Raw genomic sequence first — 20,069 nt, 5'->3', positions numbered from 1 at the left:
CCAGAGAATATCGAATTGTAATTTTGCTGGAAATGCCCTTCCCTAGTTCATACTAGAATCACGAGGATACTCGGTATCGGCCGTAAGTCCAGGTATCAGATTCAGGAGATTTGGTACATCTCTAATCAGAATCATAGGAAAGGATCCTGATGTATTTTGACATCTTAAACTCTCGCCACAATTGGGGTTTAAAAGCATAATGGTAAGTTTGGTGAGGACAAAACTTTCAGTGCACATACTGCACATGAGCGGTGCATTTACAGTGACGAGAAAAAATCAGTCAATCCTTTTAAATGCATGTGAACGCACCGCAGGCAAACAGCGAGCGATCGACACGGAGAGAGAGAGAGAGAGAGAGTCAGTGATTGAGCTGGGTTAGGACGGGTGGGGGTTGCGGTGGGTGTCTCGTACGAGAGCGCAGATTTGTTTAGTTGAGGGTGGAACGTTTTGACGCTGCAACAAAACCCCCCTCGCCACCTCTTTCTCTCCCCTTACCCCTCCTCTCCCCCGCCAATCTCACACCTGATGTGTGGGAGCTGCTGGGAGTCGCATGCCAAGATGAATAACAACCGGCTGTTAGTCACGATAGAGCACGAACACACACGCCGCTCTCTCTCTCCCTCTCTCTTTCTCTCTGACACACATAAACAGCATTTTCTTCGTGATTTACGAACACATTGAGATTCCATTTCACTCCTCTGTCTCTCTGCGTCTCGCTCCCGACTCACCACAGCGCAACACTGACATTTGGGTTGAAGGTCATACCACACATTCCACTCGTCCACATTGTCCTCGTGACCCATTATCAGCGTGGTTGGAGATACCGAGTAGGTGACAATGTGTGTGTGTGTGTACGTAGCACTAAGACCACAGAGAGGTTTTCTGTGCGGTTCAATATCAGCTTTGTGTCATATCTGCAGATTCTGTCAATGTTTGCAGATTGAGACAAATCTGCGGAGAAGTCTATTGATTGTGGTGTTTATTGAAATGCAGCCAAGGAGGGTTTGTGGTTTAAATGTACAAACATCATTTCTCTGGTAATTTTGTCCTCGTTATATTTCCCTAAAAGCTCAATTTGTGTAAGAGATTAAAAAGGAGTAAGTGATTTGTCATTTTATTCAGTCAATAAGGAGATTTTGGTATCAAAGCAAACACTTGTTCCCTGTTTAGATGATGAAGGAACACCTGTGACAGGTGGTACCAGTCAATTTGGAAAGTTTAGCAGTATAATCACAAATTCTGAAGTCATTATTTCTAATGAGGAAGAAGGCTTAAAACACCTGAGTAATAAAATAACTTCTTTTTGGATCTCTTGGCTTTCGCTCGACCGGATCCCAAAGATATTTAGTCGTGTTTCGGCCAATTGACAATTAGGGTGGTGATCAGAGGATGAAGCATTGTGACTTTGGGGATCCCCTGACTTTTCCTGTTGCCACCATGAGGCTGACATTTTCGTTTTGACTACAATATGGACAACTGTTGGACGGGTATCAAATGACCGCCGAGTGATCCGCTAGTGGTCCATCCATGCATTATCTATTCCGCTTTTATCTTGCTCAGGGTCGTGGGGTGGCTGCAGCCAATCCCAGCCGTCACTGGGCGAGAGGCGGGGTACGACTTGGACCGATCGCCAGTCAATCACAGGCTCAAGCTCACATGAGAGAGCCACCAATTAACCTAATGAGCATGTCTCTAGACTGTGGGAGGAAGCCGAAGCACGCGGAGGGAACCCACGCATGCACGGGGAGAACATGCAAACTCCTCACAGAAAGGCCCCCGGGATTTGAACCAGGAACCTTGCTACCTAGCTGTGAGGCGACAGCACCAACGTGAAGTCAGTCCCATCTCTGCTTTGTCTTTAAGCGCAAAGTATCAGAAGTTAGACACAGGCTCAACTAAGATGTTAAATATGGTTCATAAAATACCAGCTAAACATCAGCATGATAGAACTGTCATTTTGAGAATGTAAGCATGCTGATACTCAGAAGTTAGCCGTGCATAAGAACAGACTTGCAGAGCGGCTGGCATTGCAGACTCTAATGAGGGAAAAAGGCATCTATATGCTGCACAACGCTAAACACTCCAGGTGGTCGGGAGAGTTGGGTCGAGCTTGGCGCTGTTTGGATTTGGCTCATCCATTTTAAACCAAGATAAATTGCCGGCTTGATCACAAAGTTTCTTGTATTTTAGCTCATATTTCATGTTTCATAAGCACCGCCTGGTTTGACAGTTTGCTCTGAGTGTTGTGGGTCTCGTGCGTTGGGTGGGATGGACTCATTTGCATAAAGTAGAGGAGGAGTTGCGTTTATGCAAATTTAAATATGCCTAACTGTCCCTTAACTTGCAGGAGCAACTCTCCATCATGCACTAAAGACTAACAAAGACTAACTGAAATGTGTCCAGGTCCGACTCTGTCAGATTGGCATATCAATATTTAAGGAAAAATGACATGAGGGTGTACTCAGACATTATCAACAAGTCACATTGCAAGCACTCTTACATACTGATTTGCATGTCTGAAAGGGGCTGTGTGTGCATTTGCTTACCTGCATGCCTGTAGGGCTCAGTACGCTCCACCAATCCCGATCCAGGCCAAAGACGAAGGCATTGGCCAAACCGTGGAGTGGTGCTGACAGGACGTGCAACAGTGTGAGAGGGAAGGAGGGATCCTTTGGGTAGAAGGCGTTATGGAGCCTGTTGAAGGATAGAGAGAGATAGAGAGAGAGAGAGAGAAACAGACAGAAGTGTTGAGTTCATCGCCAAAAAAAGTTGTAAATAAAGAGACAACCTGCGAGAGAGCTTCAGGGGTGACGATGAGGTAATTGAAGGAGAAGAAGACAGCAGCAGGGGAAAAAAGTTAAAGGCAGAGAGAGCGGGAGGTTGATGGACAGAGGAACAGAAAAGGGAAGAAAGAGAGGGAGAGGACAAGTGAGTGACAGAGTGAGAGACAGGATGAGAACGGGAGGTAATGAGAGCGAGCGGCGGAGGCAGAAAAAGAGAGGCAGAGGAAAAGGGGAGGGCGAAAGAGCGAGTGAGCTTTATATCAGCGTTTAAGAGCCCATTAGGCAGCGTGAGACGGCTGGGCTGACACATTCTTGGCTGCCGCTTCGACAGCACGCAGCACTTTACAAGGACAGGGAGAAGTGTAGCGCTCAACTCCCTTCCTCTCTCCTTCTCTCCTCTCCCAGTTTTCTTTCTTCTCTCCTCACCGTCTTCTCTTTCTTTTCCACTCTATGCACGCTGCCTACAAACTGCCTCCCCTCTTCTCTGATATCTCTCCCATTTCTTCACGTTCGGTTTCATCTGTCTGGATATCTCATTTTCATCTCGACTCGTGGGGGTGGTCCTCCATTCTTCTCTTTTCAATTCCCCTCCCCTGCGCCTATCTCTCCAGGAGCTGGGGGCATGACTAGGGGGGGATAACCTGATATTGTGTGGTGCGGCTGGAAACTAATGGCTGCCCCTGAGAATGATGCTGCTCAGCCATTAACCCTGGATTAACCCTGTATTAGCGCTGCTCGTCGGGTTAGCCCGCCGCTAATGTCTTTTATTGATCTATTAGCGAGAGAATCAAACCGTGCACGGCTCGCAGCGTTTTTTTCCACGTGTGCGGTGTCCCTGGGTTTGGTGTGCAACGTGAACTAAGTGGCCCGCCGTGGTTGACCTCAGAGCGAGGAAGTCGTCCCCAGGCTGCTTGTGCCCCCTCGGGGGAAAGGAGATACAAAACCAACCATTTGCGGAGGAGAACCACTGTTGTGTTGTGGTTACAGGCAGTTACGTGAGACAACAGTCACTCATCTCTTTGACATGTTTCCAGTGTTTTAAAAATCCTCCTCGTTAATCACTTGACAACAGTGTTGCCAATAGTGTGACATCACTGGACTCGGCGTGTCACACATCCCTGAACAAACAAGCCTTGGCAGCCAAAGTGATGCCAGCCATGCTCGCACAAATAAAGCACCTATGGCGAAGTTTTAACTTGTACCAAACAGCTACAACAACCAAATGTAGTGTAGTTAAATGTGTAGATATCTCCTTATTTATAGAACAATGTATTTGTCTTAACTCAAGATGCTCTTTGTATGGGATTGAATGGTCTGCCTTGTCCAACTGTAGCCTTAATCATTGGTGTGTTTTAATTTACATGGCTGATCTTGGTCTGCTTCCATCTGAGCTACAAACTACATCATTCAAAAGAGTGTTAGGAGATACACCTGCAATATTACTTCCTAAAATGTTGATTCTGTAATTAGCTTTTTGCTTTGGTTTCAAAATGTAATATGATGTGTTTTGTCACTGCAGCTCTGTAATTGTGCTGCTGCCCGTCATGGCCAAAACCCTCTTATAAAAGTGATTTTCAGCCTTAATTAGACTTTACTCCTGGTTAAATAAACCTTAAATAAATAAAAAAGTGTTGTTACACTGTTATTACATCATTACTGTCTCTTCCAGAAACCAACGGAGAGAGAAAGGGTTGAGAAAAGACAGCAGCTGCTCCCAAAAATGCCGGAAAAAGACCTGCGTAATCAAAGAAAAATAGACAAAAAAAGACTGAAATATCTAAAAATATCGACTTCGCACGGTGCATTGTCTGATCACGGCAGGGAGCCAACTTCTCCGACTCTCTTTTAGACATAAACCTTCAAAAATAGTTCATAAAAATGTAGTTGCATTAAAATTTGACAGAAAATGGATCAGCAGTAGCAGCAAATGTAACTCACTCAGGAGTAAAACGTGTATTTTCAGCTGTGGGTTAATACTGATTTGGTTTATGGGAGCGTTTATGGGACTGGGACGGTACCGGGTGGACTCAAATTAACTACAGTGCCCTTGATCATCACACCAAAGTAGAATTCACTCAACTGTGTGGATTATGTTTGCTTTTCAAAGCTTTTGGACATCAAATGAGGCTTAATTTGAAGAAAAACTAACACTTTGACTGAGATTAAAAATCATTTCATAGTTCTGTTTGTTAGGGGTAATCATACAAAGGGATGGCAGTTAAAGTACAGACAACTGTGACCTTAAAGTATGATATCCGGTCATTATAGTCCAAATGTTATATTATGACGTGGTTAGGGCTGAGAATCGCAGGGTAACTTACGATACGTTACGATACGTTACAATACGTTATGATATGTTACGTTACGATACGATACGATACGATACGTTACAATACTGTACGGTACGTGGGGTTACGATACAGTGCGATACTGTACGGTACGATGCGTTACAATACGGTACAATACAGTACGATACAGTAGGATACTGTACGGTACGATACGGTACGATACAGTACCATACAGCTCGATACCGTATGGTACGATACGTTACGATACAGAACAATACTGTACGGTACGATACGTTACAATACTGTACGGTACGATACGTTACGATATGTTACGATACGTTACGTTACGATATGATACAGTACGATACAGTAGGATACTGTACAGTACAATACGGTACGATACAGTACCATACAGTACGATAGTGTATGGTACTGTACGGCACAATACAGTATGATACGGTACGGTACGATAAGATATGATAGAATAAATATGGTACGATACGTGGCCCACGATAACGATAATATCACGATACAGCTATTCTTTGATAACTGATGTATTGCAAGACAATCATATAATGATACATCACAATATTTGGTTAATTAAAGAATACAAAATGCCCCTAACTAGGTAAAGTGCAGGATTTATGTATTCATTCACTGCAATTTGGAGCCTGTTTCACAGAATTTGACACAAACTGAAATGAAACAATGTACGTGTTTTCAGTCTGTAAATTAAATGTACAGAACTATAGAACAACTGTAACAACAAATTAGGACTTTGGATTTGAAAGTGGCTGCCTCATCTCATCACATTCCTGCTCTCTGTACCTGTGTGTCTTGTAACCGGTATTTCTCCCACATTTCAGTCATTTTTTCCTTTCAAGACAACTGGATGCTCATTGTTGAATGCATTGTGAAAACAGTGAGGTGGAACAATGCCTACTTGAGTTCAGAGTTAACGAGAACGTGCTGACAGACGTATTGTCACTGTGCTTTCAGATGCTTTAAGGGAGTTGACTTCAAATGTCCAAATGCATTAATTGATCAAACACACTGACGTGACTTTGGATGACTTCAGTTTGGCCCAGCCTCGCCCAGTGGAACGGCTGCAGACTTAAATTATAAGTTAGCAGCACTTCTACTTTGTCAAATTGAGCGAGCACATGATTATTATCAGTTTTTTTCTTTTACTTCCATTAAAGTCCCCAGCGAGAACTGCAGGTGAGCCGCACAGAAGATGATTATGGAGATTCATCCACAAATCTGGTTATAATCCTCTCTTATCCTCTTTTGCAGCACAGGGTTGCAAGGTGTATTTGCTAGTAATCTGTCTCCATTTACCTCCATCTACCTTTTAAAAAAGTTATGGCAGGAAAGAAACCGCAAGTTGGGTTGGCCGACCCCGAAATGAGAGCCTACCTGCTGTGAGTCATCCTGCGTACAGGTTTCCGCTAAACCTCTACATGCAGCTTAAAATAAAACCAACAGTGCAGCAAGTGGAGCGCAGAGCGGCGTGGACTGGAGTTAGGGCCCGTTTCAGAGTGATGTTGCCTATTTTCTGGGTTAGCCTACTGCTGTATCTCCGAGGGCCAGACCAGCTGCTGCTCACATTCATTTCACTTCCCATTAAAGGTGAAATAAATCAGGAGTCCCCACACAACCTCCTTAGAGACGCAGGAAACACACACACACACACGGGCGGAGGGAGGAAGTCGGACGCATGCGGACATGAATTAACACACACATCGCCGCCTGTATGTGTGCGCAGAGGTGTGTAACCTAGGTCATATGCATTGAGGATGTCAGGTTGAGAGGAAATGCATGGATGTGTGTTTGAGTGTGCGTCTGCCTCTGTGTGTGTGTGTGTCTCTGACAGCGCAGCGGTGAGAGTGAGTGGGTCTGTGTGAAGGGGGGCTATTTCTGGCGTCTCATTTTTTTTTCCTGCTGCCGCAAAGAAATGCGATCGGCGTCCGGGAAACGAGAGCTGGCAGCAAGCAATCATCTGCCTGCCACACACACACACACACACACACACACACACAGCACCTCGCAGTGCCGAGCAACACGCGCCATGGCAACGGAACAGCCGCAATTAGAGGCGAAGAGCCTTTCCCCTCCATCGAGGGAGAGACGGAGAGCGAAATGAAAGGAAGAAAGAGGCGAGAGAGGGAGAAAGAGAGACAGGAAGGGAGGGAGGGAGGGGGGGGGGGGAGCAGAGATGAGTGTCAGAGAAACAGGAAGGAGAGAGAGGGAGAGTGGAGGAGGAAAGGAGAGCACGATAAAGAGGTGAGAATGTGCGAGAGTGAGGCTGTGAAGGGGAACGAGGGCCGAGAGCGATGGAGAAGCAGGAGGAGGAGAAAGAGGAGGGGAAAGGGCTGAAGGAGTGAGGCTGAATGGAAAAGACTAAAAAGCAGAGGAGGCAGAGAAAGAGGAAGAGAAGAAAAAGAGAAAGAGGAGAAGGACGAGGAGGAGGAGGAGAGGTATCCGAAAAAGACAGATTGCGAGACACGAGCGAGACAAACAAAAGCGATTACGTGCGAGAGAAACCAAGATAAGACGAGAGGGGAGGAAAGAAAAGACGAGGAGGTTAGATAGAGAGAGAGGGGAGAGATGGAGAGACGGGGTGGAGGCGTGCGGAGGAGGGAGGGAGGCTGTTTCTCCTGTGTGAGCCGGGCTAATGAAAGATGAATGAGGGAGGCAGTGGTGGGAAGGAGAGTGTGGCTGCGGGCGATGCCTCGCTGAGCTGCTGCGTGTGTGTGTGTGTGTGTGTTGGTCGGAGGTTTGTGTGTGCGTGCGTAGTCGAGTGAGTCTCACAGTTGGCTGACTGGTGTTGGACAACAGGGATGATATTGTGTATACTGTATGACTCAGGAGCAAACGGTCAGCAACAATAAACACACACACACACGCTCAAACGCACACAGAAAAAGAGCATATACAGCGTGTAGCTTTAAGGCTAAGTCTGCCACCACCTGTTAGCATGCAGTCAATCATTAGCACTCACGCAGCGTCTCCGAGCCCCGCTCACTTATTCAGACCTTCCATCTATCATGCTGTCAGTCACTCTTTGAACCCGTCTCCCTCTCACCCACCACATCCATCCGCTGCCTCTCCCCATCTCCTCCAATATCCCACCCTGCCAGTCTGTACCACCTTCCGCCCGTCAGTTTCCCTCCTCCCTCCATCCACGTTCACCTTTTTGTCAGCCTCTAATTGTTGTGCCGAACATGCTCAAAAACCGCGGGGGGAAACAGCGCAGAGGACAGGAACTCCTTTTTTTCGAGAGTGGAGCGCAGCCAGACAGAGAAGTCACCCTGACCCCGCTCGCACTTCCTCCTCTCTCGGACTGACTCCTTTTTTTTTTTGCTCCAGACGGATCACATGCTTCACAGTGTCAAAACAAGGCCCCTGTGCTGCTGGCGGTGCCTCTGCTGACAGAGAATCTGAACTCTTCTCAGACTAAAGACGGATAATTTTGCCGTAACGAGGGTAATCCTTCCACCTGGTGTACGAGCCAGTTCGTTTCTTGCTGCGTCTAAATTTGACAGGACATGAGCAACTTCCTGCAGCAGAGGAGATGTTGTGATTTCAACTTTCATTTCTGAGAACGAACTATAATTAGCTACGGTGCATTCTTTATACAAGAAGTTAAACCGCCTATGGTGATGCTCACTGCAAAGAATAGCTGAAGTTGTCTGAAAGCTTTTGGACTTCTTAGAATGATTTGAAAGCATCTGAAAATTAATTTAGGTTATAAAAGGGGAACAAAATTCTCCCAAACACCACAACAAACATTTCTCACAAACAGACACGAGGAAACAAAAACTACAAATTGCCACAGTTCTAAAAAGTAAAGTCTATATAAGCCTTGTTATAAGTGCTTTGGGGCAGGATAGACGAGGGTTTGGCATCAACCATGGCCACAAAAAGTTACTTTGTAGCCGCCAAAGTAAAAAGTTTTATCTCCTTACTGCAGCTTCGTCATTACACTGTTACAGTTCCACAGTTAAGGGAAAACCAAGAGACTTTAAGAGACGCTTTTTAAGCACCAAATGTTGACAAAAAAGTTATAAAGGGCTGTGATAAGTTGTGTACCTTGTGATACCTTTTTCTTTTGTTTTTACCGAAGCTTAAAGTGGTAATCTCGAAAAAGTGGCGCCCATGGCGATAAACGGTAACTGCAGGAGCACACTTCTCAGATATCCAAACAGTGTCGCATAGTGTGACGTCCACAGTTGGCTCCAGTTGTAACGGTTGTAACTCTGACCACAACGCCAGAACGCTATATAAAGACACACACTGGGGCGGCTTTACGCCGGCGTTGCATGGTCCAATGTAAAATGGCAAAGGCTGCATGACGGCAGAGCTTCGTTACAGCGCTGAGGCGGAACCGCAGTGTAAAAAGGGCTGTTGTTGCATGTGTGACGCACACAGTCGGCTCCGGTTGTAACTCTTGATTTTCCTCGCTTTCCTTCATCTGAGCGTTGTTTCTTTTTCTTTGGATTTTCACTTATTTTTGAAGTTGTATCATTGATCTTTTCTTTGTTTGTTCAACCATAGTAGATTACCGTTTACTCGCAACGCTTGCAGAGACCGGAAAAGCAGCCGCTTAGCTCCGCCTACCCTCTCTGGCAGACCAACCACTGCTGGCTGATGGAAAACGCGTCACTAACTGGGCGCCGCATGCGATTTCTTCCTCGAAAGACACCCAGTCTGTAATTCTGCAAATGCAAAGGCTTTCATCAGTGGGCCACAGGCTCAATCACCATTGTGTTACCTCATTCGGCGACAGATAGTGACATTTATTTAAATGAAAATCTTCGAGATTATCACTTTAAATGACCTTTTCTACGCTTAAATTTGGACAACCAAAAATGTTCTTCAGCCACCAAACTTAGCTGCCTGGTGACCCCTGGTTCCTCGTGACCTTTGATCAAATTTTTTTCAAGATGATTTTTTTAGCCTTTATTAGATCGGACAGTAAAGAGTGACAGGAAGAGAGGGGGGATGACATGCACCAGAGGAATGCGAGTTGGAGTCTTTGCCTCTGTGCATGGGCTGCCCGTTCGACCAGCTGAGCTAAACCAGCGTCCCACTTTTGATCCGTTGTTAAAGAAAGTAGAACCCACCATCCTTCAAATCCTTGAACGAAACAAACCGCCACTTAGAAGTTTTAATTCCAATTTTAAGCAAACTAAGTTAAATATATCAGATTTTCTCCACTCGATGATTGATATTCAATAAGGAGTCAATGTGACATGTGGGCACGCTGCTTCAAAGGGATGTGTTGGTGGTTGATTCGTCTCTTGTGCATGTGTGACGGCCTTCGGGGCAGCACAGACACAGGACAGACCTTCCATTGTTCGGTGACGACATGTGATCAGCCACTCAATGTGCAAAGAGCTCCGAGGCTCGTGAACTATATCTGCAGGGATATTTTGCGGAGAACACAGACGTGTGAGTGATCTACTTTGATCACAGGGTCAATATGAGGAGAACTGACACAGCTCTTATTATAACACACTAACACCAAACACACAAGGAGATTACTTGTTAACAGTCTGTACGAACATCTCGATAACAATCTCTTGAATAAGACAAAAACGCACCAACATGTTGAGCAGAAACAAAACGCACAAACATGTGAGTGCGTGCACGCGGCCGCACGCGCGCACACGTACGCTGACACACAAAGAGGCACACAGACTCTGGGGACCGAGGCGGCTAACGTTCAACAACAGAATAAAACCCAAACAAAGAGACATCCTGTTTCCTGGAACACAACACCACTCAACCCTCCGTGCTGGGAGAAGCCAGTAAACACACACACACACACACAAAATCTGTTCATTGTACATCTCCGTGCCTGTGTTTCGGTGCGCCTGATTCATGTACAGCGTGTGTCAGTGCGTCCAGCGATGCCACTGGCTGTGCCTCGGAGCAACGGTGCATGTGAGTTTATCCTTGTGAGTGGCTGTGGCTAGAAGTGTGCGTGCGTGCGTGTGTGTGTGTATGTGTGTGTGTGTGTGTGAGCGAGCGAGTGAGAGAGACAGAGAGGAGGGAGGGAGAGCAGATGATAGAGTAGGCTTTAGCGATTCCCTGGAGTGTGAGGCAGCGTTTACGGCACTCTCAGAGCAGCCAGAGTGATGAATATTTAAAGACGTGCCTGAAAGAGCAGAGGGAGGGGGAAGCAGGGTGTGTGTGTGCGGGCGTGCACGCTTTTGTGTGTGTGTGTGTGTTTGTGTTTGCATGCGAATGTGTGCATGCCCAAGTGTGTGTGACGGAGGTTATCTAGTATCTCCTTTAGCATTTGCGTGTGCTGGTGTATTCTATATGCGTGCACATGAATGTATATGCGCCTGTATGTAGGTTGTGAGCATGCATGAGAGTGTATGCGTCCATAGGGACTTATGGGTCCGTATATGTGTCAATGTTTGCATGTCTGTGTGTGACGTGTACATATGCCTGTATTCTGTGTTTAAATAAGTCTGCGTATTGATTCATATAAGAATATAAACGTACGTGTGATATTAAAACCACAGCCTCATTTCGTGTACGTGCGTGTGTGTGTGTCCAGCCTCGGCACGGGCGCCCGCCTTGTGTGTGTTTGCACTTCACACACCCCTGTAGGCCAGCGCTCTGTCTCGCTAAATGGGGATGAATAGCAGAGCGTCGCCGCTGCTCAACGGGAGACGAATGGCTACGGGGGCTCCCTGGTCTCCAGTTACACACACCGATCACCGCCGGAGAGATGCAAACGCACACGCTCGTACATCCGCGCAAATAATATCTAGGCCATAACGCGGGGCGATCAGGGCGTCACCTGACACCACAGACATCTGTGATTGATGAGGATTTTTAAGAGTCTGTAAATAACAGTAGAGAAAATGTGAAAGTAATGAGAACATCAGAAACTAATGATTAAAAGCGGATTTGTTTTCAAGCTGTGTCTCAAATTACGCTCAAATTCTGTTTCTGACTTTGGAGCCAAGTCGTGGAAACCTGGAGCCTTGGAATCACTCCTGCTAAAATCAGAGATCAAAGCAACAGAAAAAAAATGATCGAGTTTTGCCTCCAAATCTTTAAAAACAAAAAAAAAAACATCACATACCTGCGAGCTATAACAAGTTCCAAACTTATTTTAGTAAACAGGCCAACGCTGCCACTCTCTTACACTTAATTGAATGTGAAGAGTTAGATAAATAGAGGAGGCTTGCAGACAAATAAGAAGAGATGAGAGTTGGAGACTTGCTCGCTGCCTTTCAGCATCTGAGGGGCTCACTTGTTCGAGTAAACAAAAAACGCCACAGACGATATTAGGGGATACAGTACAAACCACACACCAGCCTACGCACGGCGAGGCACAGACACACATCCCCGCGCGCCCCGAAAGCGAGATATTCCGAGAGGCGAGGAAAGAGCGGAAGGAAGGGAGTGTAGAAAGGAAAGAGAAAGAAGGAGTGAGAAAGAGGGAGCGAGAAAGAGCGCATCCTGGGATGCAGAATGCCAAATACAGTGAGATAAGAGTTAATGTATCCCCCCCGCTCCTCCTCCTTCATCCCTCCCGTTTGGCTCTCTCTTTCTTCCTCCCTACATCCATCCCTCCCTCCCTCCCTCCTCCTCCTCCGCCTCCTCCCCGTTTGCTTTGAGGGATGAATAATAACTGCTGCTCTGAGATTTCCTCCCTCGTTTTTCAAAGCGCAGAACGGAGATGGGGAAGGTCTGCCTGGCCCGGGTAGCGCGTGCGTCGTGCACACACACACACACAAAAGCGCACGCACGCACTTGAGCACACACAGGCGCACGCACACGCTGTCTTGTTCTCGCTGCTTGCCTGGAGCAGAGAAATCAGATCTCCTCCAGAGAAAGGCGAGGGGGGCTTAGGCGCTGTAGGGAGCCCATACAAAAATCCCCTGCAAGCACGTATAGGAGCTATACACAGTGAAAACCCACACGCAGCATCGAGGGAAACCAAGAATAACTACGAGGATGCGAGCCGCCTCCCGGAGCGACAGGGTGAACCCAAGGTTACAGACACATCACCGGTTCAAGCCCCGCCGCCAGGGCCAATCCATCTGCGCTGGAGCACCCCTCTGCAGGGCACGTAACCCTGATCGCTTAGAGGCAACTAGCTCTCCTGCTATGTGGTTCTACACAAAGCCTTAAGAGGAGGAAAACAGACACTAAACGGGGAAGCCTGTTCCTCCCAGCTTGGTGTCTAAACGGGGGGAAAGAGGAGGGGCTGGTTTAAGGAGAGTGAAAAGTCCTCGTAAAAGACGAGCAGGCCGTCCAGGAGGAGCACTCGGCACATCAAGCCGCTCGGCGCCGCAGAAATCGGCAGCTAAGTTCCGAGGAGAGGGCTTATTTATGCAAACAGGCGTACAAGCACGCACAGTAGGAATCTAGACAAGCCTTGTAAACAAACACACACCCACACCATAAAGCACACAGGGGAGGCGATGTGAGAAGCAGACTGTGAAAACTCTAGTCGTGCCCGGGCAGCGCTTACACACACACACACACACACACACACAGGCGCACACAAGAGCGGAGAGAGACTGAAGTGGCAGAGAGGGAGGGAAAAGAAGGACAAAGAGAGAGAGGAGGAGGAGGGAGAAGTGCGAAGGTGTGAGTGTCTGGTGCTACTTTTGTGTCGCCGAATGAGGGCAAGTGAATGAGTGAGGAGAGAGAGGGAGAGATGTGTGCGGCGAAATGATGTATAATGACTCTGCCGCGCGTGTGTGTGCGAGCGAGCGAGCGCGGGCGAGGAAGAGTAGGAGCGCTTTCCCATTTCAATTCGCAACAGCTGGTGTCGAATTAACACATTTACCAGTGTGCATTTGGAACAGATTAAAATTGTGTGTGGCGTGTGACTGTCTGTGTGTGAGTGTGTGCGCGCGTTTGTGTGTGCGGTGGCAGATGAGGGCCAAAAACAAGAGTGTGTTTGTGTGTGGGAGTGTCTGTGTATTAACGCAATGGATCAGGGCAGGGAGAAATGGCAGAGAGAGAGAGAGAGAGAGAGAGAGAGAGGGAGCGACGGGGGGAGAGAGAGCTCTACCCGACGGCTTTAGCTGCTGCCCTGGGCCGTCTCTCTAAGCCCTGTTTAGGAGGCTTTGGGGCTCAGATAGAAATAATCCCCCACTCAGACACACACACACGCTAGGCATGCACACACACACACACATTCAGCACACAAACACAAGGGAAATGCTCATAGAGAGACGTACAAAAGCGCACACTCAAATCGAGGCAAAACAACACGCACGTAGGCGCACGCACACACGAGAACAAGCAGCCACAGCGCATTCGCCTTGACACGAAACCAACCACCCGCCTACACACACACACGCGCGCGCACACACGCACAGAAAAACACACACTAAGGCTGTCTGCCGTGCGCTGCTTCCGCACGGCAGAGCACAGCGACATCGGCACGGCACCGTGACAAACACTTTACACACTCCAGCACTCAGCAGAGGGGAGGGAAGGATGGAGAAAGAGGGGAGGAGGCGGAGGAGGAGGATATGAGCCAGGGGGAGGGAGGTGAGTGAGTAGGGGAAGAGGGGGGGGGGGAGAGAGGGAGGGGAGGCTAACAAATTAATAGGAGCCGGAGATATATACAGCCAGCGCTGCCGAACAGGGGGAGGTGGAGGAGGAGGAGGACGACGACGACGGGAGAGCAATTCATTCCCGTTTTCTCCTCGCTCGCTCTCTGGAGGAAGGCAGAGCGGAGCGGAGCCGAGCGAGCGAGCAAGAGCATGTTTGCTCAAGAGAGAGAGAGGGAGAGAGAGGGAGGGCTTTGTGTGGTAGAGGAGAGGAAAAGTGGAGGAGGAAAAGGAGGAGGTGGGAAGGTGACATAAAAACACAGAGGGAGAAAAAAAGAGAGAACCAGAGCGAGGAAGTGCGGAATTAACGGGGCTGTAACAAAGACGTTTTTCAGCGGAGGAGAGGAGGAGGACAGGAAGAGAGGGTGGAAGGAAGGGAGGAAGGGAGGGAGGTAAGGAGATGAGGGACGGTTGGGGTTAGCGCAGGATGCAGTTTGTCATCTTCATCAGCCGACAGCCGGAGCGCATGAGGGAGGAGGAGGGGAGCGGAATGGATGGAGAGGTGAAGGAGGCAGGAGGAGGAGGAGAGGGTAAGGCGGGGGGATGGGTGGCGTTTAAGCGGAGCCTTTGAGAGACGTTGACCCTGTAATTGACCTGTGTCTCCGCCTACATCGCCGTGGCGACAAGCAGAGCCGCCGCAGCTAATCACTTAGTAACCCTGACCTGTCAATCACACCGGGATCCACGGGGAGGGGGAGAGGGAGGGAAGAGAGGGAGGGAGTAATAACAGCGCTGGGGTTATCATTTACTGGACCACCCGCCTCCTCCCACCGACCATCAGCCGGAGAAGCCCTGGTTTTAAAAAAGCCAATAAAAAGCTAACACACACACACTCACCAAACACACACACACACACACACACAATCTCTACGTGTCCGTGCAGCTACAGACAGAGCGAAAACCTTCAGAGAGTTCAGATAAGAGAGAGCGAGAGAGGAGAGGAGGGGAGGGGGTGACGGGTCGAGAGGAGATAAGACGGCAGAGTGAAGCCGACATGCAAATAAAACAACAGAGCGGAGAGAGTTTATGTGGCGTACAGGTGTGTAGAGGACCGGTGTGTGTTTTGTGCGTGTGTTACCTGTTGATGAGGGGGAAGATAGACACCAGCAGGTAGACGGATGGGTACCACTTCAACGGCTTGATCTCCTCCGCCAAGGAAACCTGGGGGAGAGAAAAGAGGCTGCTGACCCATGTGGAGAAAGCGAACGCACACATTAACACTTGTCTTCCTCAAACACACACACACACACACACACACACACACACAGAGAGTCAGGGTCTTAACTGGAAGATGGGTTCACTGAAGCAAACAACAAAGGCCAATTAAAAGCTAATAAAATATTAACCTGCTGATAATACGCAATATCCACACAGTTATGAGAAAGAAAAGGGATTCCAATTAAACTAGAAGCCAATACTTTGCTGCGAACGTGGACGGGATGAATTTAATATCTACATGAGGAAGAAGGGAGACGCTGCTGCAGCGTTACGTCGAGGAAAAGGGGGGAAGAAGAGGCTGCCAGTGGAGAGCTTTTACAAGCCGTTATCTAATTCCCGGGAGAGGAGGACTCTTGCGTCCGGAAAGAGGCTGAGAAGCGCGGCCCCTGGATCGATTTTCTGCGCTGTGCTGGTTCAACCCCCCTCCTCCTCCTCCTCCTCCTCCTCCTCAAGGCTAGGACGCAGAAGCCGAGCCAGCGCAAAGCAAAGCCTCCCTCTTTCTCTCTCTCGCTCTCTCTCTCTCACACACACAAAGTCGGAGCCAGCAGGCAGGCAGGCCCACGAGCTCCGGTCTCTACCCCCACATGCTGGAAATTAATTACTCACCAGAAAGACCCTGAGGCGTGCAAGCTCGAACGCAGGCGTTTTAAACAATTCATATGAAAATCACGAGAGCCCCCCGGTGGTTTTTTATCTTGTGTGTGTGTGTATGGGAGGATGTAAGAGCCAAGTTTCCATCGCATGCTGGCTGTATCTGATCAGCTGAACGGAGACTGGCCTGTAACAGCATCACCCAAAGGCATACGCTAAGCTTAGCCCTATTAATGTCGATCATAAGAGGAAGCTATGACATCACCGGCCATGCTAAGCTCCGCTGTCACCTAAAGTGTGCGCGTCCTTGGAGGAATGTCTCATTGGCAAAGCGGGAAAGGGCAATCCGGGAGCCTGAAGGACGCTTCTTAGAAAAGCAGATTTGCGGCCGTGTGAGGCTTTTGTGTGTAATTTTTTTGGAAGGGAAAAAAAACGCTTCCAGAAATCAGGTTAAAAAGAAAGCACAGACGAGTAGGCTCAGATACATTTTAGGTGAGGTGTAGAGACAGGCATTTGAGGAATTTCAGTGCGCAAGAGACAGGATGTGAAAGAGCGGAGGAGGAGGGGGAGGACGAGCGCGGCTAAAGAGCCTCGTGTTTTTAATCACAGTCCTCCCGTGTCAGAGGCCCCTGCGCCGCTCGGGAAGCAGAGGGGGAATGAAACCGTAATTATGTGCGGCGGGCGCAGCGGCCCCGGCGTTAATGACGCACGCTAGATTACAGACGGTTATCAGGAGCAAGTCATCCCCTCCACCACCCGCTGAGCTCGCACTCACTCGCGGGGGAAAGTAAAAATAACAGCGCCAGGTTTCACTTCAACGTCAAATCAAGGACGTCTCGAGCGGCTTTTACGGAGTGAAACTCAAGGACTGCAACTTTTAAAATCACAATGTTGTGCTTCTTATTTTCTTTTGTGTTATTCATCTTGTATTGTTCTGCTTCTTTCTGTTGAGTTTTGCGTTCCTTTTCATTGCTGAGTTTCTTGATTTGTTTTGTTTTTTTATTGAGTTTTATGTTCTCTAAGTCCGTGGTTCTGAACTGGTGGGTCGGGACCCAAAAGTGGGTCGCGGGTGAGTGCTTGAAGTTGTGGCCAGAAGTGTGCGCTGCGCCTTTATTTTGAAGGGCACGGGTTTCCTATGACGTGTGAGCAGTAGTAGTGTAGTTTACTCACACTCCAGGGAATGTGCTGTTCTTATTCACTGCCACCTGCTTATCATTTTGGTTGACTAATACACTGCTGTGTTTTGTGATGCTGATGTTTCGTTCTGTCTCAGGTCAAAACTGCACCAAGCTTCGAAATCAGCGTCAGAAATTTGGGTCGCAATTCGTCATTAAGGAGGTGGTGATGGTTTGAGAACCACTGCTCTAAGGAATGGGCATTCAATTTAGCATAGGCTGTACATTCTGTGGTGTGTTGCATCATTTTACATTCTACATACAGGGCCCTATACAATTAAATGTTTCAATAAATAAATATATACTTTATTGTGCTGCATAGCGGAAAGTCATTAAAGGTGACCATATTTTAGCTATGCAATTTTGATTGATCAAGTGTTTTTGATTCACGTTGGTAAAGTTCATTATTATTCTGAGCCTCTCCTTCCTGCTAAGGCGAACAAGCAGTTTTGCCATTCAAAGGTTTCACCTTAGCCACGATTGTCTGAAGGTATTTGTAGTGACCGCGTAGCCCCTCCCCCACGTGGAGGAACGGCCGCACTACAAAGTTGTGGAAAACATGGCTGCTCTAGGATCGGTTATTCCACTTTATATATACGAGCTAGAATCGCCAGGAGGTGTCTGAATGGTGAAATCTTGACGAAGACTTGACTACAAGCTAGAGCAAGAAGGCAGCCCGAGGTGAATGACGGTAAATGACGATTGGTCGATTTCAGCGAAAGCAAGGTTCTACGTAGAAACCTGAATCTGTTCTGAACGGCCCATTTCAGAGGCGACCTTTTTAAAAATGTGAAGATACGGCCCCTTTAATCAAAGCATCTACAACCTGATGCATCTTCCTCCAACGCCTTCAATCTATTTTTAAAAAGATTTAAAGAAAGACGGCCCTTTGATGCACTTTGGGGACAAAAATTGAGTCTTGCGAGTGGGTCACAGAGCGAAGGCTGTAGCTACAAGCATGTTTCAGATTAATAAAATTAAAAATCCATTTACATTTTTTGCAGTTAAAACATGACGATTCTTTTTAGAACAGACAGTGAAACTGTAAATAATTATTTTATGTAAATCTCATTGTTTTGTAAATTTGCTGTTTCCAACTTTAAACCTGTCCTTTTAAGAAAACATAGAAAAGATGTCCTTGAAGAAAAATGGAAACTTGAAAGTCAAAAAATCAACAGCTAAAAAAAAAAACCTCCATCTGTTGCGGAAAATCATAAAATAATTCTAAAATCTAACACTTCCATTGACGTTCCTGACAATTTAAAAACCACATTTTCATTTTCTTCAATCAAAAACTTTGAAATATTTTTTAGATACTTGGTTTTTTTTCTTAAATCCTCAAACCCAGATTTCCCAGAGACAGTTGAAACATAAAAGCGCCCTGTCAAGAACCCCCGAAGTATCACCGAGGGCTCAGAGCGACACCCTCGCGAGCAGCTGGAGAGCCGATCCCTCGATGTGTTTCGTCAAAGCCACATGTCCTGCCTGAGAGCCCTCGACAGACAAACCCAACTGTCCTTGCAGCAGTCAGGATGTTCCTCAGGATGCTGGCAACATGTAAAAGTAAAAATTGGCTCTCCCAAAAACACACACACACACGTATACAGACACACAAGGAGACACTTCACATTGTGACTCAAGGCAAAGCTTGTGTGGATCAGTAAACAAACACCCTGGGAAGATAACGAACAAGCAGCTCGCTGTTTGCTCAGCCAGCTTTGTTGCTACCCGACGGGACGGAGCTGCTGCGTGTGCAAATGTGTTTAAAGGTGTTTGTGTGGCTGCGTGTGTGTGTGTGTGTGTGTGTGTGTGTGTGTGTGTGTGTGCAGCCTGCCTAAACGCCCTCTTCAGAATATCCTCTTGCTGACCTGAGCTGCTGCAAGACCTTGCAATGCTCGAGTGTGCGTGCGTGCGTGTGTGTGTGTACTCGAGCATGACCACAAACAAACCTCTGGAGACACAGAGATATGTGTCACAGCCATGTGACGGACGGCTCTGATAACTGCCAACTCTAGTTATGTACGTCATCTCTCCAGCCAGATGCACACACACACACACACGCACAAGCACTGATATAGAGGGAGGGGAGTGCCAGGCTGAGTCATAGACAGAGAAAAATAGATAAAGAATGGCGAACGCAGGCGACTACATGTGTGAGGACGAAACATGAAAAGCGTGTGTGTGTAACGGAGATCATGTGAGGCCCAGAAGGAGGCCGATGTAGCGACGTGAATGGAAATCACCAGAGCCAGCGGACACCCAGCAGGACTCGCTTTCTCTAGTTTACACCTGCTGCTATACACACTCACACACACACACACACACACACAGGCGCGCGCAATCACACACACATGAACCGGAGCTCGCTGAATTGGCAGGCACAATCGTGGAGGCTGTTGTTGTTGTTTT

General features: G+C 47.7%; 1 protein-coding gene across 1 annotated transcript in view; it reads right to left on the bottom strand.

Moving 5' to 3' along the window:
* Positions 1 to 20,069, bottom strand: part of LOC138592753 (cyclic AMP receptor-like protein A) — a 53,660-nt gene that overhangs the window by 8,452 nt on the left and 25,139 nt on the right. The window contains exons 9-10 of the mRNA XM_069663623.1: positions 15,755 to 15,837; positions 2,547 to 2,694 (exon numbers count right to left, since the gene is read on the bottom strand). Of these exons, the coding sequence (XP_069519724.1) occupies positions 2,547 to 2,694; positions 15,755 to 15,837 (231 nt within the window). The remainder of the gene's footprint in view (positions 1 to 2,546; positions 2,695 to 15,754; positions 15,838 to 20,069) is intronic.

Source organism: Semicossyphus pulcher, unplaced genomic scaffold (genome assembly GCF_022749685.1).
Source record: "Semicossyphus pulcher isolate SPU_LCO1_2020_fin unplaced genomic scaffold, fSemPul1.0.p SCAF_15, whole genome shotgun sequence".
Taxonomy (NCBI): domain Eukaryota; kingdom Metazoa; phylum Chordata; class Actinopteri; order Labriformes; family Labridae; genus Semicossyphus; species Semicossyphus pulcher.
Note: the sequence above shows the minus strand (reverse complement) of the source record. Positions and strands in the feature narration are given on the sequence as shown.